The 25784-nt window shown below is 45.6% G+C and overlaps 1 protein-coding gene across 1 annotated transcript in view; it reads left to right on the top strand.

Moving 5' to 3' along the window:
- Positions 1–25784, top strand: part of LOC142560961 (myb-related protein B-like) — a 315010-nt gene that overhangs the window by 95808 nt on the left and 193418 nt on the right. Inside the window, exons 5-7 of the mRNA XM_075673395.1 lie at positions 1124–1247; positions 15644–15713; positions 20547–20784. Coding sequence (XP_075529510.1) covers positions 1124–1247; positions 15644–15713; positions 20547–20784 — 432 coding nt within the window. The remainder of the gene's footprint in view (positions 1–1123; positions 1248–15643; positions 15714–20546; positions 20785–25784) is intronic.

Raw genomic sequence — 25784 nt, 5'->3', positions numbered from 1 at the left:
CAGTTTCAATGAAAAACTGGTGTGTTTTTTAAAATCCTCGAATCTGAGCCGATCCTAGAGTTTGGAATGTGATTGTTTGAAAAAAACGATTGGCCTAGATTCGAATAAATACGGTATTTAATATGAACATGCCAAGCGCAATCTATGTTATTATTGCTGCTAGCTTCGTCGCTATAGCCCAGACCCCACGCCTGCCCGTTTCCGCACGCTTATGCATATGCAGACAGTGCGGCACGGCTCGCACGCATCAAAACGTGGCGTGATCTTGGTGAATGGCTTCTCTCTGTTATCGCGCGCTTACCTTCCTTATCGTTGTCATCTCCTTGTTGCAGCACATGCAGATATCGTCCCCCGTTCCCACCAAAGACGGGACGTTTTTCCTATTGATCCGAAAGTCCCTCCCGGCTTGAACGTTTGATGATGCCTCTGCGGCTAGCACAACTTTTCGTTTGAAAGCGGCACTATAGTGGCATCGCCTGCTTGGTACCATTACGATAATGCCACGCTATGGGCCACACTGCACGCTGATATGACACAGGTCAAAATAGTGACGTCGCTCGTGTACTTCAGTTGGCTACTGGCACAGTTAATAGCAGCTGTGATACTGACCTTTCTAGATGGTGCTAGCTATGCACCATATTTATCATTTTCAGTTATTTTTTTTTTTAAATCCTCTAATCTAAGCTGACCCTAGAGGTTGGCATATGATTATTTGAAAAAAATCTATCTGCCTAGATTTGAATAAACATAGTGTCATGTCTACAGGTTGTGTGTAAGTTGCACTTTACGATTTGTCTGACCCAAATTATTGGGAAGAATTCAACTAATTCAATAATGCATTTGCATGTGGTTAATGTCCTAGAAAAATCACTTTCGCACACGAGCATGCGCGTATGACGTACGTCCGTTGTGCTTGTCTAATGTCAGCAACAGCTTTGCTAGACATCCACTTCGACAGGGTGAAATGAAGGTGGATTTTATTATAATTTTTCTTCCTTTTCTTTCTAAAATGTGAATGCAGTTCTACTGTAGTTAGCTAGCTGACCCTGATGAATTTGGAAGGGCATTGTTAATGCAGGCATAGCATCGTCTTGCTGACTGGAGTAAACCATTTGGGTTGCAGGACTGACAATGCCATCAAGAACCACTGGAATTCAACGCTCAAGAAACGTGTCGAGTTAGAAGGAGTACAGAGTGAGCGTACCCGCAAGATGGATGCGACCTCTTCAACTTTGAAGCAGCGAATGGTGAGCAGAACAACCTTTGCTCCATTGCAATCTGTAGTGCAGACGATGGCTGCCCTATGGACGTGGCTTGCTTTGGTGCTCTTGTTTGTGAGAAAAGTTTCTTGTAGCAACATGGTAAACGCATGAGCACCTGCTGCCTTCTGCCTGAAGAACATAAAGCAGAAAATGTCAAGAAAATATTTGACAGGCAAAATGACAACCGTAATTACTCTGTTGCATAATTTGTGACAAACAAGCTCCAATGAAAATTGAAAATAGAGCTTTTTGATCATTAGCAATAAATAAGCTTTATTAAAAAGAATGGTCCGGCAGTTTTGGTTGTGGTGGCCTTGGGTTATGCTGCTTGAAGTCCTTGGACTCAGGTTTCATCTTCGGTTTGCCGGATGGCCCAGATCTGGTTTTCCAGCTCCGAACTTTTGAGGCCTGTCTCCCAGTGGCGGCAACGATGACAGAAAAGGTCCCCGGTAGCCCCCGCAGCAGGGGTGTCGTCAGGAAGGAGTGAGCTGGAGGCTTCCTGTATGCTGGTAATGGGCGCGGTTATGGACGCGTCGCGAACAGCAGTTGTTCCAGTACCGTTGTTGCCGGCACATTCCCAGAGCATGTGTCCCAGCATTGCTCTGTGTCCGCACGCTTTACACTCATCTACAAGAATTTTTTTTTTCAGTGCAGGGAATGAAAAAGAAGACAAGCGCTTGTAGCACTGTGTGCGTTTGCTTCTCTGTCGCCCAAGACTTTCCTTGCTCTGAAGAAACCTGATTTGAAGAGGGCTGTATAGCTAGGCACATCCTTGTGCTTGTATAACTTGGCAGGACTTGGCAGGTTCCCAAAGAATTCTTTCACACAGCTCACGCACTCTACCTCTGCACAGAGCTTTTAAAAATGCCAGTGGGCATCATGGAACCTGCAGCCGCTAGCAGATAATGCTGAAACGCCTCTAAACCTGAAACGGTGCTTGTAAACCATGGTCTTTTGTACAACCATGCAAGGTTTCCTGCAGAAATGTACCATTTGCTTGCAGTTGCAAACCTAGTACAGTCAACGTCTGATTTTTTCCACTTTCAGGAGCCACGAGAATGTTAAAAAAATCGAGCACTCGAAAAAAAAGAAGAAAAGAATGCATGCTTTTTACTGGCCCGAAGGGCTCAAGTCACAGCAGGCATGTCTGAAATAGCTCTGAAGGCCTGCATGTACACTTATTAGGCGTATCGAGGCTCACACAGTGATAGGTGCACACGTCTATAATGAACGAGTGCCGTGTATACTGTGTACCGTGTATACCGTGTCCTGTGACAATTTGCCTTTACCACTCTTAGTATGCTTCACCGCGTAACCTTGCTGTATTGAGGCGAGGCTGACTTTCGGGAACTGGCATTCCGTGCTTTTCGAGCCTTGAAGCCATCCGAGAGGATTACAAAGGCGAAGTCAGTGCCATTTTTAACAGCGGTGAAGTGTTTCAATAAAAAACATGGTGCCGAACAGCAAGAAGCTTGGTTGTGAACTTCGAAGGAGCTAGGCCTAGTGTTGCCACGGTGGCGGCTACAGCTGCCAGTGGCGCTGCGTGCAAGAGCGCTGGTTTGAGGTGGCAAGATGGCGGTAGTAGTGGCTTCGCTTAATAACACAGTGTTTTGGACGTGTCATTGTGACATATATGTCTACATGTGGTTGTCTTACTCAAACACTGTTGTAAGTCAGCACCTGTGTGTACCTCGTCCTTTCGTGGGCTATAAGCCAGATTCGATCAATGCTGTTTTGTACCTGCAGTCATGGCAAAAAGTCTGGAAAATCAGACAGTGAAGGTATTTTGTGTCCGAAATTTCAGACATTCTTATACACTGACTCTATGGGGGTATGCTGGTGCCGCAAACGCATCTCGATAATCGGTGCTTGACTGCATCAATTGCTCAAAGGAGCGTTTTAAAAAGCTGTTGTAGCGCTTTGAAATTTTTCTACAGTACCTCAAATGTACCTACATCATTAAGGTTTCTTCAGCGTGTTTTTACTAATGCACACTTAGTTTCAACTTTGTTTGACTACGTAAATTTCACAGCTCCACGCGCACTGCGTGCTTTCCAACGTGGCCATAGCAGTCGCTGTGGAAGCTACCATGTACAGTAGAGTGTCGTTGGTACAAATCTCTCGGGACAACACAAATATTTGTAGCATCCAAAGATGCTAAAGAAATTGTGAAATTAAGGAGACACTCACAATCCTGTCAAATTTTTATCTCGTGGCAAAATATTTCGAAGAAATATGCAGCAGAACTGTAGAAAACTGAATATTTTTAAGTGTCTTCTTCAAAATGGGGAAAATCGGGCTTCAGGAGGTGCTATCACACTGCTGGTTGCGTGAGCGCGGTTTTTCCATTGACGCAGCGCTGCCATCTTGGTATCACTACAAACATGAGAAATCAGAGAATCGGTTAGCCACAGAAGTGTATTTCTCCATACAGAGATATAAGAAACAAAAGGGAGCACGAGGCGGAAAAAGTAGCATCGCAGTTTGTCAATGCAGCTGTGTGGCGTGCTGGGAGTGTTCCCGTTGGCTGACGTGAATATGAATCACTGGCACAGACTTTGGCAGCAGCGAGGTGTTCACTTGGCTTGTTTCAAAGCTGACATGTCAAGATCTGTCTGGATGTACCAAGTTTCTTTCGTTGCTGCGTCCTAGCTGCTGCTCGATGGGGATGGGTAGATGACGTGCACGAAGTACAGTAAAACCTTGTTAATTCAGATTTTGTGAGACTGAAAAAAAATTTCCGAGTTTACTGAGTGTCCAAATTGTCGAGAGTATCAAGAAAACGATAAACAAATGCTTACTACGTCAACACGCTTTTGTTTACTGAATGAATCGGCAAATCATGTTACTATTTTACAAAAAAAGCAGTGCGGAAGCTGTAATACTTGTCGTCTCGTGTCTGACAGCGGTGAAGGCCTTCACAGTGCAGCTGTGTGCGCCTTCATCTGACAGGCTTTTTTTTCACTGCCGTACGCACATCCTGATTATTTTTTTGCCACTGAGTTGGTCTTCAAAAGATTGTCTGTCCATCGTGATATAGCTTATGGCTCCTATGTCTGAGAAACCCGTATGGGTTTCCTTTGTAGCTTTGTGCTACATGCGGGTGGATGCCAATTTTTCCTTTCATGACTTAAAGGTAGGGGCGTGCGACTAACGAATAGCAGATTTCGAACTGAATATCAAATGGAATTGGGAATTGAAAAGCCAAATATTATATCAAATATCAGATAATTTTTCACAAAATCTAATGCTTACAAATTTTGGACAAAAACATGGTACTGCACATGTTCGGTAGTCTCCTAGCATTGCATAACAGGTATGTATCAAGCTATCAGTAACTTAGGTACCTAGGAATTAAGATGTACAATATGGACTGCTGTTATTAAAGGGAACACCAAATTAGTATGCCAGCACTCGTTGCACCTCAGTTCTAGTACGTATAGGAAGTTCTGGAAAATATTTTTGAATGAATAGGATTTGTGCTGAATATAATGAAATGATCCTTTCCCTTAAAACTAATGAATTATTGTCGGATACAACTTTAGAAAAAAGGAGGCGTTTTCTCCTCCGAGGCGTATGCACACGAGCACCCACCAATGGGCACGCACTCTGGACCGACGTCATGCGCCGGACGGCCGGTGACCCCGCCGTCGGAGAAGATAGCCGCCCGGGCTTCGAAATGGGCCAAGTTGCGTCAGCTGTGCGCGTCAACGCCTCGTCACAGTGAATTCCCAAATTGTTTGTGATTGTCTATCATGCCGGAACTATTACTGTGAACTTGCGATGCGGCATTTGTGCCGCGTGCATTTATTCTAAGCCGTGATCTGGCGAAGAAACATTGCAGCGAGCATCGCTGACGCTGCACTACGCTTTGCTTGAAAACAGGATCCCACGGCGACCGCTGCAAACACACATCCTGCCTGTTTGTTCCATGTCTTTTTTATTTCGCTCCTGAGTGAAGTTACGACGAGAAAAATTTGCCAAAATCTGGTGCCTACTGTCAGCGGCGAGTGTGTTCGTGTACTGTGTTGCTGCGTTTCTCGTCGGACGGGGTGAAGTGATGGAGCAAAATCATTCTCAGGAGAAATGAGAAAAGCATGCGCACATGAAACAAACCTACGAGCGTCTCAACAGAAAATATTTGCAAAAGAAGCCTCCTACGCAAAGATTTGTCACCGTCAACTTAGCATGAACGATCGTTATCAACAGTGAGATAGCAGAGCGTCTAACGGCGGTGTTCGAGCGTTGTGTAGCACTGTGATTGATTGCTTTCCACCAGTGCTCGCCGCGCGCGCAAGCTGTAGAATGCGTGCTGTGGCACTGTCATGTATAAGTTGTGTTGTACCCGCCGTGGTTGCTCAGTGGCTATGGTGTTGGGCTGCTGAGCACGAGGTCACGGGATCGAATCCCGGCCACGGCGGCGGCATTTCGATGGGGGCGAAATGCGAAAACACCCGTGTGCTTAGATTTGGGTGCACGTTAAAGAACCCCAGGTGGTCAAAATTTCCGGAGTCCTCCACTACGGCGTGCCTCATAATCAGAAAGTGGTTTTTACACGTAAAACCCCAAATATTACTTAAAGAAGAGAATTGCGCTAAAAAAGACACGGACGAGTAAGGACATGGACGGGCGCAAACTCGCGACTGATTTTATTCAGAAAGAACGTAAATATATACCTAGATTCTTATCCAATCATTGCCTAAGCGCACATGCCAAGAACGTTTTCTCTTTCTTATACAAATTGATACTAGATTCGCTTACGTATTCATCACCTGACTTATCAATGTAAAAAGCCTCTGCGAGTTCACGTGCTACCTGGTTACGACTGCACCTTAAGATTTTGGTTCTAGCCAGCAAAGGCTGGCATGCTTTATCAGGCGTAGCCAAAGGGCATGCGCCGCAATGTAAGGGCAAATTTGACCCTTTTTCGTTAACCATAGAAAGCTTGTGTTCCCTTAGTCGTTCATTTATACAACGGCCCCTGACATGTGGAAAAGTTTACATTGGCCAGACGGGCCGTTGTATAAATGAACGACTAAGGGAACACAAGCTTTCTATGGTTAACGAAAAAGGGTCAAATTTGCCCTTACATTGCGGCGCATGCCCTTTGGCTACGCCTGATAAAGCATGCCAGCCTTTGCTGGCTAGAACCAAAATCTTAAGGCGCAGTCGTAACCAGGTAGCAGGTGAACTCGCAGAGGCTTTTTACATTGATAAGTCAGGTGATGAATGCGTAAGCGAATCTAGCATCAATTTGTATAAGAAAGAGAAAACGTTCTTGGCATGTGCGCTTAGGCAATGATTGGATAAGAATCTAGGTATATATTTACGTTCTTTCTGAATAAAATCAGTCACGAGTTTGCGCCCGTCCATGTCCTTACTCGTACGTGTCTTTTTTAGCGCAATTCCCTTCTTTAAGTATGTACGACCGACTCGCCCAACAACATGCTCTCCCAAATATTATTATTATTATTATTAAGTTGTGTTGCCAGCGCTCGAAATGGTTTTCCACAACATAGCTTCGCGCTGCTTTTCGATTCTCGTGATATGTTGCAATTAAAAATTCCCAAGACAGTGTTAAGAGAATGGTTAAAAAAAAAAAAAGAACATACGAGAACGTAGGCACAGCAGCTTGTGAATCCGCTCCTATAATACCTCTACCCGCGTTTGTTTGTATATGTGTGTATGTTTTCTTGCGCTTGTAATTTTTTTTGTATCCCACATTTTTTAATATTTTAGCCTTTCTTAGTTATCGTGTTTGTGCATATGTGCCTGCTTCCATGCGTGTTTGCGCTTACTCTTATTTCTGTCCTTTTATTTTATATGAGCATTTGTTTTTGCTAGTTTTCTTTCAGCAAAGTCTTTGCACATTTTCATTAACCAATCTCATTCAAAGCACTAACTCCTGTGCACAGCAGGGCTGGCCTCTTCCATCTCATTAAAACCTTTCTCACTGGTCTACCTCGTCTTCTCAATCTGCCTACTCGCTGTGTTTTCTGTTCTTGCTTTTTGTGTTGTTGCTGCAATGTGATTAACCAACTTGCTCAAGACAAATTTTGATCGCCTATGAAAACAGAGAGGTTTAGAGATACATTTTCTTAAAAGCGTCATGTGGGTTGCACAGTAACTTTGCCTCTTACCTCTGTTCATGTTTATGCGTCAGTGCATGTGGCAGCTCGCCTGAAGTGCACTTGAAAGGCTGCATATTGCGAAACAACACCTTGTTATGCTGTTGCATTTTTCATGTATTCAGTCTTAGTAAACAGACAGTTGCACAGTAACTTTGTCTCTTACCTCTGTTCATGTTTATGCGTCAGTGCATGTGGCAGCTCGCCTGAAGTGCACATGAAAGGCTGCATATTGCGAAACAACACCTTGTTATGCTGTTGCATTTTTCATGCATTCAGTCTTAGTAAACAGACGGTTTCACTGCCCATCACATATGATGGTAAAAATGTTCAACACAAATAACATTGTGCGGTGGGGTGTCATTTCCTGTCTGATGCTTTCGTCGTTGCAAAGACATTTTTCAGTGAATGGAGCCCAGCAAAGCAGTGCACTGAGAACTTTTGCAACTTTCACCATTTATTACTTCACAAATGTCATTGTCTGAACTTGGCCGTCCATCGATATGCCGATGGCTTGTGAATTAAATAATTGCCTCAATAAAACACATTCAACTTCACTCAGCATTTTTTAGTACAAACAATGCTAGCAGAGCTATTCAGGGTGAATAATTGTGCTTACATTGGTGTTACTTGCCCGGTCAGATAAACAAATACAACAATGGCTGCTGCATGACTGTGATTTGATGTGCAGACTGCAAATGGTGCCTTTCAAGCGTGCCCTCGACTACTGCTATTAATAGTTACCCGAATGAGTATTTTGGGCCTCGCTATGCTAATGATGTTTGATAATTGTTCTCTTATTCACATTACTTGCCTGGGCCAGGTAAATAAAGTAAACAATGCCACCACATGAATATGTGTTCGCATGCAAGCTGCCAACAATGGCTGTCATTTTCGCGTTGATTGCTGCCATTTCACCAATAGTGGCAACGCTTTGACTGCGCTTGACGTGCAGACTGCTAATGGTGCCTTTGAAGCGTGCCCTCGACTACTGGTATTAAGTTATCCGAATGAGTGTTTTGGGCCTCACTAAGCTAATGATGTTTGATAATTGTCCTCTTATTCACATTACTTGCCTGGGCCAGGTAGCCAAAATGAATGCAACCACATGAATGTGCTTTTGCATGCGAACTGCTAAAAGTGGCGGTCAATTTCGCATTCACTACTGCTGTTTCACCTACTATGGCTACGACATGGCTTCACTTTGAAGTGCAGATGCTAAAGGTGCCTTTGAAGCGTGCCCCAACGACTGTTATTTCATCACAGGGCCCGTCATGCTCGTAGGTGGCTGTCCAATAGAGTATTTTGGGCCTTCTGACATTGGCACTGTTCATCTCAACGGGCTGGAAAAAATAATAGGGGCAACACAACTGCACGCAAAGCACAATGTGCTTTAGCGTGCAGGCTGCTAAGAGTGGCTGTCACTTTCATGTTGACTACTGCTTTTTCAGGTGAAGCTGGACAATGGGTGCCCGAATGAGCATTTTGGACCCCACATAGTTATTCAGGGTTAATAACTGTATTTGCATTCAGATTTCAGCACGTTTCCATGCCAATTCTTATATTGAGCACGATCTGTGCAGGACGTTGCTTTTTCAGAATTGGGCTTCCATTGAAAGGAATATGTTACCAAATGAAGTGCTTATTTATTTGAGAGGTCACGGGAGAATGCTTGGCTGCTGTGCTTGATGCACAGTACACCGCTTCAGTGATGGGAGATCCATTGTTGCGAGTGCCGAGGTATGTGTGGCCGGCAGGAGGTCTGGACCCCACTTCATGCTGAGTCAGAGACGAGGAGAGCTTTCTCGGCGAGGAATTCTTTATACAATGTTTACATGTTGTCGTTATCAGGAGAGAGACCAACAGAGCAGCTGCAAGGTGCTTAAATGACACCCCTCAGTCCCGAGATTCCCCAGACAGTCCTTAAGGAAGAAACAAGGTCGAGAGAGAGAGGGTCCGGGCAGCCTCCGTGGTCCTAAAGCCGCTGTCGGTGGCCGGCACTTCCTGAAACCGCGCTGCGGCGTCAGGCCGATCTGGCGGTCAGTCAGAATGCTGCGCCGGGGAACTTTTATGGCCTGCATAGGACAAAGGGAACCAACTGCAAGGCTCGGGGTCGAAACACAGCCCTCCTTTGGAAACTGTCCCAAGCACAGCGGGAGTCGGTCGTGGTGCGGGCGCCGCCGGAATAAGGAGGGGGGGTTGCATTGCTGCCGGCACGGGGAGGGGCCGAATAGCAGTTCGTGATCCGGTGGCCGCTTCCGTCGTGGACACCATGCAGCCGCGAGGAAACTCGAGTCGTGCACGTAGTCGTGTGCCCGAAGCAGGGATGAATCTGCCTCCACGGTCGACACACCATAGCAGTGGCCTTCCGTCAGGCAAATCCCAGGGCACAAACACACCATATACGCTTCAAGAACTCGTTAGTGGTCTTCTCGTCCATCGGCATCTCGTTGCGGTCAAAGAAATCGTGCACACGACCTCGGCGTGCACAATGTGTCATACTTCGTGCTGCGTCTTCTTTTCTCCGCATTTCGTGGTCGCTTTCGTGGGTGCGTTGACAGTTTGCCACCCGAAATATGCGAAGCTTTGACCTCCCTCCTCCCCTTGAACACTGTGCTTTCGCTGACACCGAGCATCTTGAGTTTGTAATGGTTGCGATAAATGCATTGTTTTATGTAAGTACCTGTTCACTAGCAACTGATTCATTTGAAGCTCGGAACAGGAGTAGTAAATGTGCCGTGTACATGTAAACAAGTGCAAAAGCCTTGCAGAGCTGCTCTTTCTACTTTTGTCACTTGTAATGAAGCTAAAGAGCAGATGACGAGCAGCGTTGTGGAAGGCATGGGGTTATTTTTCTGTTGCGATCCGGCATGCGCTGTAGCACATGAGAGCTCTACTAAACCAGCCATCAAATACAAAAGTCTTTATTTATACCGAGAATTGCGCCTTACAGAAGCACGATTTTTTGAGCTGGATTGTTTTAGTCACGGAGGCAATCGGACGTCGCGCTTTGGTCATCTGGGCGGGGCCTTCCCATTTTTCTAAAGTTGTATCCAACTATAGTTATGTTCTCTTGTACAGCATACCAGTGAGGTTCTCAATTTAATAGTGGACCTGCGTTTCTTGGCAGTGTTTTATTGATCTTGGCTTTCCAGTATTTTCTCCAAAGTACAGAAGGGTTATTCCAAGTTCACAGCAGGTGGGTTATCTCAAGTTCAATCTGTGTGACATGAAAGGACCATGCATCACGTGACTCGATCACCGGTCTGAGCGTAGCCTTCGCCAACAGTCTGCGCCATTTCATTGTTAGGTTCGTTGTGATTTTCCACCTGTCGAAGATTCTGAAATCTGCAAGGTTATGCCAAGTTCGTGCAGCCCCTCCTGCTCCCCCCTTTTCCTTTATCCACCGTCCGCTCAAGTGTGTGCAATCGGCCGCGACACTTTCGCATCTACCATGGCAACCAAAATCTAGTCTTTGGACTGCTTGCATGAAGCTAGAAAAGAGAAATAAGAGGGAGTGAGAGAAACAATGTGCGTATATGAACGGCGTTGGGAACGAGAGACCGCCGTACTATGAACAACTTTGTCCCGTGCGCTTGCTTTAGTTTGCAAGGCTGTTTCTCGGCTTTCCGAGCATTATGTGGCTGCAGCAATTATATCCACATCAATTCTGCACCAAACCGTAGCATTAGTCGGTGATGCCAATTAGGCCTAATGGCCTAGGCAGTGTGCCCGTGACAAAAATCTGCTGGGTAATGCTTGCCACTAGTACAATTATACAGGTGACTCATCGGGTGATTGGTCGCAGGGTCATATGTGCGGGTTAGACTAATAGGATTTGAAGCAGTGTGCAGTTTGTCGCAGCATATCCAACACGATTTGCATGCCTATCGACAGCTAATTAGCCTGATCTTTTCACATGCTTTCGCACTTGACAAAATGCTTTTGTTGCCATTCCTTCTGGCCGCGTTGAGTTATTGTTTCGATTGGTTTTGTCAACCCTTGTACGAACAGGGGCTGCCCAGGCCGATGCGGTGCCGTTCTGTGAATTGCGGCGTTTAGGTGCTGCATGTGTGATCCCCACACCAGACCAATCTTGGGTAGTGCTTACAGTGACAGACCACCGCATGAGACAAAGGCGGGGGGGGACTTGTCCACGGCGTGCTCCTCAGTGCTCATGTTGCGCCAAAGATGCAATGAAACGCTCGCTTGGGCGGCGTTCAGCTTGAGGGGCTCTGCAGCACATCTGACAGCTGGCACTGGGCGGGGGTGTGTGCATCTAATGTACCGAATAGTTGAAAAATCGCGGTGTAGATACTCAATTCGCCAATTGCATTATTCACGTGTTCATTATTTGATTCGATTCGGTGATATTTGATATTTGCACTCTCTTCAAGAGATTTCTTTGATCTACTAGCAAATATGCGGACCAGTTGAAGATGATTTGAGCAGGCGCTCATTTCATGGTGCAGTCGGGAAGGAAAGCTGCACTGAATTTATAAGGTCGTACAGTGTGCTCGCTGTTTAGCTAACCAGCTTCGTTGTACACTTGGTGTGGTGCCCTGTTGGTACATCTGCGTTCGATTAAGGGGGGACACGGGTCTTAAAAATGAAAAAATCACGGAAAAAAATCGATATTTTGGAAGTGTTATTTTCGAAATCTGCAACTATTTTTCTACCTATCTGCCAAGATTCTTGTTTCTAGAATCAGTATTTTAGGCGAAATAATAATTTGTGCCATGAGTTCCAGCTGAATTACAGCCGAAATGAACCCCAACACGGCCCTTTGTTCCCATCGCGCAGCTGCCGTTTCACGGTGCCTATCGCCACCATCTCGGTCTCGTTTGAAAGAGCCGCCTTCCTGCTTAAGTTTCCCGCCACCGCTGCTCACTTTCGCCCATTAGATGGTGCAAAATATATGAGTAAAGAAAAGATCATTATTTGTTTCCTATTGGTTGAACAAGCCCATGTGAGAAGACCACGTCACCCAATTGGCGGAGCTGGCTGGTGTTGTCTGCTAAGCGAGCCAGCCCGCGCGCCGCCGTCGCACTGAGTTGCCATTTTGAAAAACTGCGTGCAGCGACGGAGAAACGCAACAATGCCCGGGTTAGCGAGAAAGTTTCATACACTGAATTCGGCAAAAAGCGGAAGAAATCGATGTTTGGTAATATTAAAGGTCATCGCATTTCCCCAAGATGCGGTGAGGGCGATGTAGAGGCTACATTGGGTGGAAGTTGGCATGGGTCCAGCGTGTGCGCCAGCTCGCGAATCCGACAGCATCCGCGTCCGCCATGACACGGTAATGCTGCAGCCTTCTGATGTGGCGCAGAACAGGATTCGACCCGAGGAAAAGCTCGTGGAACTCGCGTCAACGGCAGCGACGAAGTCGTAATTGGATTGTTTTAACCGAGACAGCGGCGTGGTCGACAGTGCACTTGACAAGACGGCATTCACGATTGTCAATTTGGATCCGAAAACCAGCTTTTGAGGTTTGCAAAGTGCACAGTATGTGATAGCGGCAACATAGAGTTCAAGAAAAGTGAGCGAGAATACGGCCTTGCTGTAAAACTTAACACTCTCATGTTCCAACTGCGGAGACATTGCGTCCGCATGGAGCTCGCCGCGCGTAAGCGGCGATCAGACGGTGAACCCATTCGTTGTAAATGTTTTGGCAGTGCGTGCTATGCAGTGCACTGCGAACCAGCAGACAGCACTTAATGATATTTTTTCGGTGATGAACATTTCCAATCGCGGTTTCCACAACAAGGCGTGGCAGAACTACGTGATAAGAAATTTGACCCCTGCAGCAATTCGTGCGGTCGAAGAAGTGATGACTCAAAGTGCACAGTCGGTTCATCAACTATGCAGTGTGCTGAACTCGGGATACGCTGACAACATCGCCGTATCTTTTGATGGTTTGTGGATGACACGTGGACACTCATCCCATATAGGGGTAGGTGCAGTTGTCGAACTTTTCTCGGGGCTCGTGCTTGACTATATTGTTTTAAGCACTTTTTGTGCTGGCTGCGAGCGGGGACAAAAGAAAGATGACCCAATGTACACGGCTTGGAGGGCTAGCCATTTATGCCAGAAGAACACAAACAAGAAGGCTGGAGAAATGGAGGTGCAAGCTGGCCTTCTACTTTTCGAGTGGTCCCTGAAAAAAAAAATGGTGTTTGCTACACGACAGTGCTATCTGATGGCGACAGCCGCAATTTTCTTGCTTTGCAAGAGGGGGATGGCTACGGTTACATAAAAACTGAAAAAGAAGAGTGTGTTAACCACATGCAAAAGCGTATGGGCACAACCCTGCGCAACTTGATCATGAAACACAAGCGGACAGAGAACCTTGGTGGCAGAGGAAGGCTCACGGGTGACCTCACAACAAAGTTGAGCTCTTACTGTGATTGGGCGCTGAAATCGCACAAAGGAGATGTAGAGACAAATCACAAGGCTGTGATGGCAACACATTACCACATTACTTCTAATGATAAAGTCGCTAATCACAGTCTGTGCCCAACAGGCCCAGATTCTTGGTGTCGGCAGAATGCAGCAGCAGCCCGAGGCGAGCCTACTCCCACACACCGGTATAACTTGCCACCTCATGTGTGCAAAGCATTGCTTCCAATTTATGAGCGCCTTTCGGAAAGGAAGCTTCTTGAGCGGTGCCTGAGAGGTAAAACTCGGAACAATAATGGGAGTTTACATTCCGTAATCTGGTCATTTGCACCAAAGCAATGCCATGCATCACTATTTCCTGTAGAAGCTGCTGTGGCAGAGGCAGTGATGCGATTCAACGCAGGCAACAGGAGGACATCGGCAGCAATTCTGAACGAGCTCAGCCCAAATCCCAGCCCAATGGGCAACAAACAGATGGCTGCAAAGGAGAAACGCAAAGAAAAAGAATGTGCTCGGAGTCATTCCTTGGCCCAGAGTGTTGAAGGGGCACTGAAGAGACATTTAAACAGCAGCAGGCGATTAGACTACATTCCTGGTGGTTATTAGGAATGTATGTGTGTAAATATGTGCAAAACATTTTTTAATATTAATTAAATTTTGTGCTGTTTATTTTTTGCATTTTTCTCAAAACACGAATTGTTGGCTCCATGCAATTTTGAGTCCTCGATATCTCAACTCCTAGAACAGAACTGAAATTCTTTTTGCAGAATGAAGTCTAATGTGGTACTCTATGAAAGATAACAATCTGATTTCTGGCCTTTCATTTCAGAAATTAATTATTTTGCTACATATTGTGCCACGTGGGTGCCACATTTTGTGGGCTTACATTCAAAGGGCTGTAAAGTATCTATTAACGGTCACATCAAAAAAATGTTTGTATACTTCAATCCTTTGCTATCTATCCATGCCTTACAAATAATTTTTTTTTTTAATTGAAGCCGCAAACAAAAGGAATTAAATGTTAATTACTTTAAGAACTAATTGAGCTACACCAAAACTAAGTACATATTTGAAGTCAGTGCAGAAATATCAATAAGACGGACGAGTTTGATTAGTATGGATGGGAAAATAAAGAAGAATATTTATATAGCAGTGTCCACCCTTAATGGGCGAATGCCGGGCATGTGACGTTCTAAATATATTTTGTACATGCACCACACCTGGTTACCGGCATGATAATGTGCACTGCACACCGACCAACGACCTGCTTAATTTCATGAAATGGCAACTGTGATGGTCACTCTCATTTTCACTCAGGTTACACTATTTTCTGCAGGACCACACCATGCAAGACTAAGCTTTTGCCGTCGCAAAACGCAAACCAAGGATGTAAAGTTTCACGTTTGCACAACCTCAGCTGCCAAATTGTGGTCATAATTAAGCATTCGGTGAAGTCACAAACCTCAGAAATAGCGTTCGCGGCAACGATGTCCACGATGAAACTTGCACAAATCAAGTACAAAAATTTTAATAAACCATTGTTTGGCGCATGAAATATTGGTTGGCTTTTCACTATCTTTATGGCACCAGTAGCAGAACCGAGAATAAGCCCGATTAATCTAGCTTATTCGATATATTCGTCGACGACACAGAGCGGAAAGCGAGGGAACATTTTTTATCCCATTATGCTTTTAAAAAATATCTTAGAGCTTTCTCTCGGCAAGCGATGTGAAATACTAGCAAAGTGTAATGACCAGTACAACAACTTCACATTTAAAAAATATCGGGGCCAAATTATCAGTCTTCACCGTATAGTTGGGTGGCATACTTTGAACATTGTGTCTCTTGGTCCAGGTTTTGGAGCGGCGTTCCAAGGCCCCGACTATTGCTGTGAAGGAGGAACTTGAGCCCACAGTGTGCAAGCGTAAGTTGTGCCATGTGCTGTGCAGAAGGAGCGCAGCATATGTTTGTTGTTGTTTTGTGGCTGTTGCGTTGTGTCTGCACTGACTCATGCCTCCTCAAACTTTGTGTTACGATCAGTGACGACGCCACACGTGTTTCACTTGCCTATTTTTATCTGTCACAAGGTCCGTCAAATTGGATGGCAATGAAAGTGTTTTAAGGGGGGACGTGGGTCCTAAAAATTATTTTCTTATTTTTGGGTGAATCTTTAACAAACTCCACTGTCTGGGGTAATTTTTCGTGCTGATTTCAGATCTGTAATTAGATTTCTGATAGCTGTAGCAGTTCAAAAAATATTGAGGTCTGAAGTCAAATTAATTTCAAACTCATTACGGGGCTTTTCGACGATTCCTTCTTGCTAAACCGAAAGCTAAATGCATGACACCATTGCTAAAGACCTACTGTAGGGGGTGATGCTATTTTTATTCATTTGGAAGCATTTTACAGACAAGAAAACAATTTTGCATTTATTATGAACATTTTTTTCAAATTAGCAGCGAGTACTTTACCTGAATGTAATATTCATGACGGTGCAAGAGTAATAAGAATAGCATCACCCCCCAGATCATCTTAATACGAATAAAATTGTACCACACTTGTCATTTTTGGCCAAAAACAACCCAGACAAAACACCTGTAAGGCTGAGTACGCTGTGCAAAAACATCGAACTGAAATAAACGCATTTAGTTTCAAACAAATGTAGCTTTCGCTGAAGTGAATCTACAGCAATACAAATGGCACCTTTTGAAGCTCTATGTTTTGTAAGAATGGCCATACTAAATGTGTGACTGCACACTCTCAAAATAATAGCACACTGGCCACTGAACTAGCACAAGAAACTTCATTAGGCACCATTCTCTACGAAGAGCATGGTGCCTGGGTTTCAAACTGAGGTGCAGAACTCTGTGTGGGCATGAATATAGTTCCTGTGTTGCACCTGCAGGCTGCCTGGTTGATAGCAGTCTCCAAAACAATCGGTGAGGCATTTTTTTTTTTCATTTTGTAGAATTGACCATGTTACTGAATGAAGGCTCTGAGTGTAAGTAGCCTTCCAAGTCATCTTCACCTAACAATGGCTTTGGAACTTAGGATCAGAGAGCCAGTTATAGATATGCAGCTGCTAGGTGCCATCCAGAATTGTACTTTTGTATGATGCCTCGATCACTTCTGCATCCAGATGTTGTGCCAGCCCAAGGGGCCTAGGGAACTGAGCTCATGATGAGGTTCTCTTAATGAAGGGGGGGGGGGGGGTATGATAATTATTGTTACGAGCTATCGTGACAATATCATCATAAAGTGAATGCGCAATATGCTTGGTTGCGGATCCGAGGTGCCGACGCGCGAAATGCCTAGACGCGGGCTCGAGGAGTCGACACTCAATGCGCTTATTTGCGCAGTCGGAGGTGCCCACGGGTGAAATGCCAAGACACGGGCTCGAGGAGTCAACACTCGATGCTCTTGTTCGCGCAGTTCGCGCCGATGCACAAAATGATTAGGTGAGGGTCTGAGAAGTCCGCGCACAATGTGCATGATCGCCGAGTCGGAGACTCCCTATGCGCAAAATGTTTAGCCGTGTGTCCGAGGATTGCGTGCGCGATGTGCTTAGTCCCGAATTCCGAAACACCGAGTGCTAATAGGCTTAGCCGCATGACCGAGGATTCCGCGCGTGATTCTAGGTTGCGAAGTCCGCGTCGCCGATGCTTGGAATGCTTAGCCGCAAGTCTGAAACGTCCACAAGCATAGTAATCGGCCACGCTACTGCGATGTCTGCGTAGCGCCCGTTTTGACACGTCGAGATTACGGCGAGTGGAGACGTTCAGACTTGCGAGGTGCAAAGAGCCGAGCAGACGACGCGAGCGCCGGACCAATGGCGAACCGCCCTGGAGTCACATGGGGGGCGTGGCCAATTGCAGGCTCCGGCACAACCTTCAATCATTTACTTTTAGTGCACTTGTTACTGTATGGAGGACATCGCTGAAGCGGCAAATTCGAAGACGGAGAAATGTGCTTTCCAACGAGACCGAGATGACGGCGCTCGGGCGTGCCGTTTCGGAGATATTGTGGCTTGAAAACGCTGTTATTTCTTGATTTCTGCGAAACATTTCGCCACCTTGGCTGATAAAACAAACTTCTACGTGGTTTATATGGATGATATTTTGGAATCGGATAGAAAAAGACTTATAGAAACTGAAAATGTGATTTTCAAAAAATCATTGTTTTTTTGCCATTTTTCGCGATGTTAAACCCGCGTGCCCCCTTAAGGGGAGACGCAGCTTTCGCAACGTGATAAATGGTAACAAAATCTATTTTTTAAGGGGGGATGTGTCTTTCGTATCTTGAGAAATCGCCGAAAAATCGAATTTTAAAAAATCACATTTTCAATTTCTATTGCTCTTTTTCTGTCTGATTCTGAAATATCATCACTGCAAACCACATAGAAGTGCTCTAAAAAATTTATTTCATCAGCCAAGGTGGCAAAAAATTTAGCGGAAATAAAGAAAGAACAGCATTTTTCAAGCCACAACATCTCCGGAATGGCGCAATTGAGCGCCGCCATCTTGGTCTCGTTGGAAAGAAAGCGCATTTCTCAGTCTTCAAATTTGCCGCTTCAGCTACCTCCTCTATACAGAAACAAGCACACAAAAAGCAAATGATTGAAGGTCGTGCCGGAGTCAGCGATTGGCTGCGCCCGCCAGATGACTCCAGCGCGGCTTGCCATTGATCCGGTGCTTGCATCGTCTGCTTGGCTCTTTTCACCTCGTAAATCTGGAAGTCTCCACTGGCCGTAATCTTGATGTGTCAAAACGGGCGCTACGCAGACATCGCAGTAGCGTGGCCGATTCCTACACTTGTGGATGTTTCAGACTCGTGGCTAAGCATTCCGAGCATCGGCGATGCGGACTTCGCGACCAAGATTTACGCGCGGAATCCTTGGACATGCGGCTAAGCCTTTCAGCACTCGGTGCCTCGGAATTTGTAGCGAAGCACATCGCACACGCTATCCTCGAACAAGCGGCTAAACATTTCGTGCATAGGGAGTCTCCGACTCGGCGATCATGCACATCGCGGACGGACTTCTCGGACCCTCACCTAATCATTTTGTGCATCGGCTCCTCCGACGGCGCGAATAAGCGCATCGAGTGTCGATTCCTCGATCCCGTGGCTAAGAATTTCGCGTGTCGAGTGTCGACTCCTCGAGCCCACGTCTAGGCATTTCACGTTTCTGCACCTCGGACTGCGCGAATAAGCGCACCGAGTGTCGACTCTTCGGACTGCATGGCTAAACACAATGAGCATCGACTCCTTGTATCTGAGGCTAGGCATTTCGTACGTCGGCACGTCAGACCCGCAACCAAGCATATCGTGCGTTCACTCTATTATTATATTGTCACGATAACTCGTAACAATATCTATCATGCCACTCCTCCCCTTTCATAAAAAATAACTCATCATGAGCTCTGTTCACTAGGACCCTTGGGCTGGCACATCTGGCTGCAGATGTGATCAAGACATCATGCAAAAGTACAATTCTGGAAAGCACCTAGCATCTGCATATCTATCACTGAATTTCTGATTCTAAGTTCCAAAGCCATTGTTAGGTGAAGATGACTTGGAATGCTACTTACACTCAGAGTCTTCATTCAGTAACTTAATCAATTCTACAAAATGAAAAAAAAAAAAAATGCCTCACTGATTGTTTTGGAGACTGCTGTCAATCAGGCAGCCTGCAGGTACAACAGTGGAACTATATTCATGCCCATACAGAGTTGTGCACCTCAGTTTGAAACCCAGGCACCATGCTCTTTGTAGAGAAGGGTGCCTAATGAAGTTTCTTGTGCTAGTTCAGTGGCCACTGTGCTATTATTTTGAGAGTGTGCAGTCACACATTTTGGTATGGCCATTCTAACAAAACATAGAGCTTCAAAACGGTGCCATTTGTATTGGCGTAGATTCACTTCAGCGACAACTACATTTGTTTGAAACTTTAAATGCGTTTATTTCAGTTCGATGTTTTTGCGCACCGTACTCAGCCTTACAGGTGTTTTGTCTGGGTTGTTTTTGGCCAAAAATGACAAGTGTGGTATAATTTTATTCGTATTAAGATGATCTGGGGGGTGATGCTATTTATATTACTCTTGCACCGTCACGAAAATTACATTCAGCTATAGTACTCGTTGCTAATTAGAAAAACATGTTCATAAGAAATGCAAAATTTTTTCGTGTCCGTAAAATGTTTCCAAAGGAATAAAAATAGCATCACCCCCTACAGTATGTCTTTAGCAATGGTGTCATGCATTTAATTTTTGGTTTAGCAAGACGGAATCATCAAAAAGCCCCGTAATGAGTTTGAATTAATTTGACTTCAGACCTCAATATTTTTTGAACTGCTACAGCTATCAAAAATCTAATTACAGATCTGAAATCAGCACGAAAAATTACCCCAGGCAGTGGAGTTTGTTACAGATTCACCCAAAAATAAGAAAAAAATATTTTAGGACCCACCCACGTTTCCGCTTAAGTTGAAATGTCAAACATGGCAATAAATGAAGACATTGTTGAGGAACCTCGATGATGGGTTCATAGGCATGGACTTGCAGAGGTTTCTTTACCTTGTAGGTAATTACTTGCTCAAATAGAATGGGGAGGTATTGTTAAATTGGCAATCCAATTTGTTAATTATGGCAATTACTGAGCTAAAATGTGCACACGAGATGCCTTGCAATGGCCAATCTTGTGCGAGCTGGAAGTCATGGCAAGTCTATGTGCTTACTATTGCTGCACTAATGGTTTGCAGAGGAGTATGTGGTTGCTGCCGAATATGTGCCGTACCGTGCACCAGCCGTGGCTGGCCCAGAGATCCTGCCCACTGCAGAGGCCCTCTGGCAGCCCGAGGAGTTTGCCGCTGTGCTGTCAACATCTGGTGGGGACCTGGAGAGGGTCAAGGGTGAAGATGGCACCCCCCGCCGACGTAAGGGCGAGCACGACACTGGCTCGGAGTACATCGACATCAATGACCTGCTCTCACCACTCAAGTGGGTAGCCTGGCTTTTGTACAGTGAAAATTCATTGACACATCGTCGCTGCTTTGTTTTTCTAACTTCTACGCGCTTTTCCGAGGTCCTAATCTGCTGAATTTACTTTTGTACAGTGGAAACTCATTGACACATCCTCGCTGCTCTGTTTTTCTAACTTCTACTCCCTTTCTCGCGGTCCTAACCTGCTCAATTTACTAAGTATGTAACAAGAGATGAGTTGAAAAAGAAATGGCACCTTTATTCAACGAATTGCTACAGTTAAACCTCGATATAATGAAGTTGGGAAAATCGGCATTTTGCTTTGTTATATCCAAATTTTGCTGTGTTGATATTCAACCTTTTATGCAAACAAGTACAGTCGTCGATCAATTTTCCTTACACAGAAAAGGGCCGCTGAATTTTCAGAATTATTGGGCAATCAAAAAAAGCAAGCTTGAATGAGAAAACAGTTCATTTTGATTAATTTAGGAGTATGCGATCAATGGTACAGCTTCATACCATGTCGACGATATCTTCACATTGGCGGCACGAATTAGGCGAAGCCAGCCACACTTTCGCGTACACTCCACTGCCACGGCTGATAGCCTTGGCTGCGTTGGAACGACGCTATTATTAAGGGGGGACGCGGGTCTTTGCGGCGAAAAAATCGCGAAAAAAATCGATTTTTTGAAAATGAAATTTTCGAATTGTACACCTAATATTCCTTTAATTCACCAAGTTTCAAATCTCGGGGAAGAGTATTTCCTCTGCAATATCAAGTTATAACATCACTGTGAGCTGAATTCCGCGCAAGAACAGCCCTTTTTATCGCGGCGCGTAGCTCTTTTTCTATGCGCGCGATCGCGGCCATCTTGGTCTCGTTGGAAAGAGGAGCCTTCCTTCTTTAATTTCCCGCCAAAAGTGACTCCGTCGGTACGCCAGTGACGTTGAAATTCGTTGAAAGCCCGAATGCGCGATCCGATTCGTTGACTAGCGCACATGACCAAAAACGCGTGCTGTGGTTGGCTGCGCGAGGTTCCCATCGTCTGCTCCACTCCGCAGGCGACGCGACGGCGCGTCTTGTAGGTTTGTTGGCACACGCCCAACGATGTCCAGTCCACCGGGGAAGTTCACCACGAGGCACAAGTTCGGCAAAAGGAAGCGATCAGCTTATAACTTTCAAAAGCGCTCCATTGCTTCTCAAAGCATTGAGAGTAGCTCGCCGCCAACCGCAAATGATGCCGAAGCCGCGGACGATGCCAAAGTAGGCCTAGCCAGCTCACAAATGAGTGAAATCGTTACGGACAGCGGCCGCGTTCGGCGTGACACTGCAATGTTGCAGCGTGCAGATTTTTTGCAGAGGGAGATGAATGCTCAAAAAGTTCTTGCGTCAACGCCAGCAACAAAGCGGGTGTTGGATTTGCTCACTCGCACCGACGGCGCTGCAGCCGCGCCAGTCGACGCTGAGGCAGGCTTCGCTATCCTCAGTAGGACTCCGTGAACGCACTGATGTCGTTTGTCAAGTGCAAGGTGTGTGGCGGCAGCGTCGCAGGAGGCAAAAGCGAACGGTAATCTGGCCTCGCCATAAAGATGGTTATCACATGCGCGTGTTGCGGCGATATCGCATCTGCGTGGAGCTCGACCCGCGTGAACGACAACCTTGCCGCGCGCGCAATGCAAGCCACCGGGAATCGGCGAAAGGTGCCAAACGATGTTTTTGCCGCAATTGGGTGGCCGTGGTCAGGGCGACTACTTTCCTGGTGCCTTTTAGCCACTTTCACTGCAAAATAATGCAAAATTATTTCTGTACTTTTGATTAAAAGTGAATGTATTCCTTTTTTTCTGTATCAAAATAGTATTCCCACCATTGTGTTTCTTATGTTTTCTAGTACCCAGGCATGTGCCAATATGAATTTTGTAGCGCATTTTCTTCCCCTATTGTTCGTGCAAATTATGAACAATGAATTTCATTTATCTTCAGAACTAAATGGCCTATTGGAAAAATAATTACATATTTCAAATCAGCACAAAAGTCTTAACAAGAATGGAAAGTTTCATGAATATTGATGGAAAACATCATGAACATTATTTGAAGAGCAGTGTCCCCCCTTAAATGTGCTGGCAGCGGGGAGGGACTGCTTCGTCTGTCTCTCGTCCAAATGGGTCACCGAAACTCACGGTGTAAGAAGAGGCCAGGTGGCTGAACGAAGGTCGTCCAGGCGGAAAAAGGTTGTGCATGTATCGCGTCACCCTCGGCAGATGGTGCCAAGGGCCTTGGTTTTGAACCAGAGAAGCTGGGCAAGAGTTATTACGGATGTGAAAAATGTCAATAAAACGTTCAAATTCGCTTCTTACATTAAACTAGATTAAACATCTGCACGAAAACTAGTTTTACATGTACTGTAACCTATGTGAGCTCGCAGTTAAATTGTAATGCGCTGCAAAACAACTTTCCAATGTGGCTATTCGAAGGCCGCATTTTTTAATAACCGAAGTTGAACGTTCTGGTAGAGGTGGTTGAAATGTTAGGGTACAGAATGGACTAGCCTTGGTTTGTCGGCATTTGCTCCGCTTGAGTCCATCATATGGACGACTGTCATCTAAAAACCAGGGACGCAAAAGCAGTAAAGTTTTGTGCAGATTGACATTTATTTGACATGTACAGAGAGCATGTCATAAACTGAATTATTCGTACAAGCATTAATGTTCCGTAAGCAAACTGGACACTGGCACACATTTCGCGCACACGGGTAAGTCATTATGCCCATCATTTAATGCAGCAAATTAAACATGGAGTGTTCACCTACTGAAGCTTCGACAGCTTTCGCAGCTCCTGCGACTTATTTTTTGCCTCAAATTTCTGTTGTTTGCAGAGCTGCCTCATTCTCATGGCTACATAACTGTGTAGCGCGCCAGCCATAACTTGTTCTTTATTATCGGCACAGGAGAACTGAAACTTGTACTTATCAAGCATGTTGTCCAATGTTAATTCATAGGCATTTCTGAGAGCTGCATGCTTGCGGAATTCTATCTGTGTTGCATGAAGCAACTGAAAAAGACTTCGCTTCGGGTGCTAAAGGCCTCCCCTGGTTTTACACAGAACAAGGCTGCTTTCCGGCTGATGATGAAGTGCACGTTCTTCCAATAACCCTTCACGGCATTTTGCACATGTTGTGCTTTTGAAGTACTTGCGGCATATAAAACCAGCTAAATAATAAATTATGCAATGTGCAGCTGCCATTGCTTCATGCAATTTGTCGAACACACGGTCAACTTCCTCTTCAGCAGCAACTAATGATGGTTCTCTTTGTGTTCTCTAGCTTCTCTTTGTGTTGCTTAAGGTGTCCTTCTGACTTGACTTCTGATTCGCCAGTGATGCCTTTCGCAGAGCATTCACCAAGACGTGTCCTTTCTAGTGCGCTCTCCAGGTTTTGGACACAAGATGAGGCTCGGAAGTGTTTTTCGCAGACGTGATCATTCGGCTGAAGGGCTCGATGCTTCTTTGGGATAGCTCGACGCCAAAGGTTCAAGCGTTCTTCGTCTTCCGGTGGAGAAAAGAGAGACAATTTCCCTGTACAGCCTTTGTAACCCGTTCTGCAGCGGGGAACAAAACACTTCCTGCCCATCACACTCACATGTGCACGCCTGACACCTGAAAAAGAAATGCCGAGTCACATTGAGATAGGAGCGAGTAGCGCTAACATAGCCAATGTAAGCCTGTGACATTATCACACCATCTGTCGGAGAGTGACCAAATCATGCAGCAGTGTTGGGACACTGCCGCTCTATCTTTAGCGGCCGCCGTTCGCGCACCTAGCCTATTCTTACACCGTGCCGGAACTCGAGATTACAACGTTAGGATGGATAGTAGGGCGTGTTTTTTAAGCCCTGTGTGTGTGTGTGTTCTTCGTCCACCGTCGTTTTAGCGCCTTCACTTCAGATCGAGATTGCACAACCTCCAATACTAAACGCGCGAAAAGACAGCTTACGTGATGCCACTTCATCCCAGCAAGCCCACTGTTCGCACACGTGGCAGATTATCTCTAAAGCAGCCGCGCTTCCAGCCATGTGCAGCCGCAGTCGAGACGCGTGCCAGAAATCGAGGCGCGTGCAAAATTACTTACCTCTCCGCCCCATACGCATGCCAGATTGTGTTACTGCCAGCTCGCTCCCCTGTCCCTCTTTCCATATGCTCGTGCGGGAAGGTGGCACTCCTGAAGCCACCGTCTTTCTTGTCTCTCCCTCACACATTTTCACTCGCATCTAAAGCACACAGTGCACGGGACACGATAGGATCTTATCGCACTTGGACTTTATATGAAACATGCAGCTGTACTTCGGTGGCTGCACTTGTCACACGGCGCACCATTTGAGAGGTGCGTTCGCAAGTAGCTGCTTGTAATTCAATCATTTGACCATCACAGTCCATGGTAGTTTCCATTTACTGTCTTGGCATCCCTTTGCGGCGGCAGTGAAATTTTTTTGTATTGTATTAAACTCACTTCGTTTCATTGAGGTTCTACACACATGGTGTTCTATCGACAAAAAGGTATGAAAAGTGAAGTACAGTCAAATCTCGTTAATATGTAGTTGGCCAGAAACGACATTTAGGTACACACTAAACAATGTATGAATTAACCGCCAATGCCAATTTATAAGCTACTTACCAGCCGGAAAAGAACTACATGAACATGCTCTCAAACACTTGGACAGCCTTTATTTGAGGGTAGGCAGAAATAAATCGGCGATCTTCACTTGCCGCTGTGGTGTCCTTGCCGCGACATCTTCAAACTTCAGTAAGGCTGTGAGCGAGTTTTTCGACAAGGCCCCGCTTCTCTGCGAAAGCTTGCATGACGCTCAAAGCACATGCCGCATAAGATAATAAGGGGCGTCATGCACTTCCACATCGTCGCTGTCATCACTTTCGCCTTAAGATGGGCGAGGTGTGACGGCGGCAACAATGTCGCTATCCAAGAACTCTGTGGATGTAACAACATCGACGTCGATGTCTCGATAAC

This window comes from Dermacentor variabilis, chromosome 10, assembly GCF_050947875.1.
Source record: "Dermacentor variabilis isolate Ectoservices chromosome 10, ASM5094787v1, whole genome shotgun sequence".
NCBI classification, from domain to species: domain Eukaryota; kingdom Metazoa; phylum Arthropoda; class Arachnida; order Ixodida; family Ixodidae; genus Dermacentor; species Dermacentor variabilis.
Note: the sequence above shows the minus strand (reverse complement) of the source record. Positions and strands in the feature narration are given on the sequence as shown.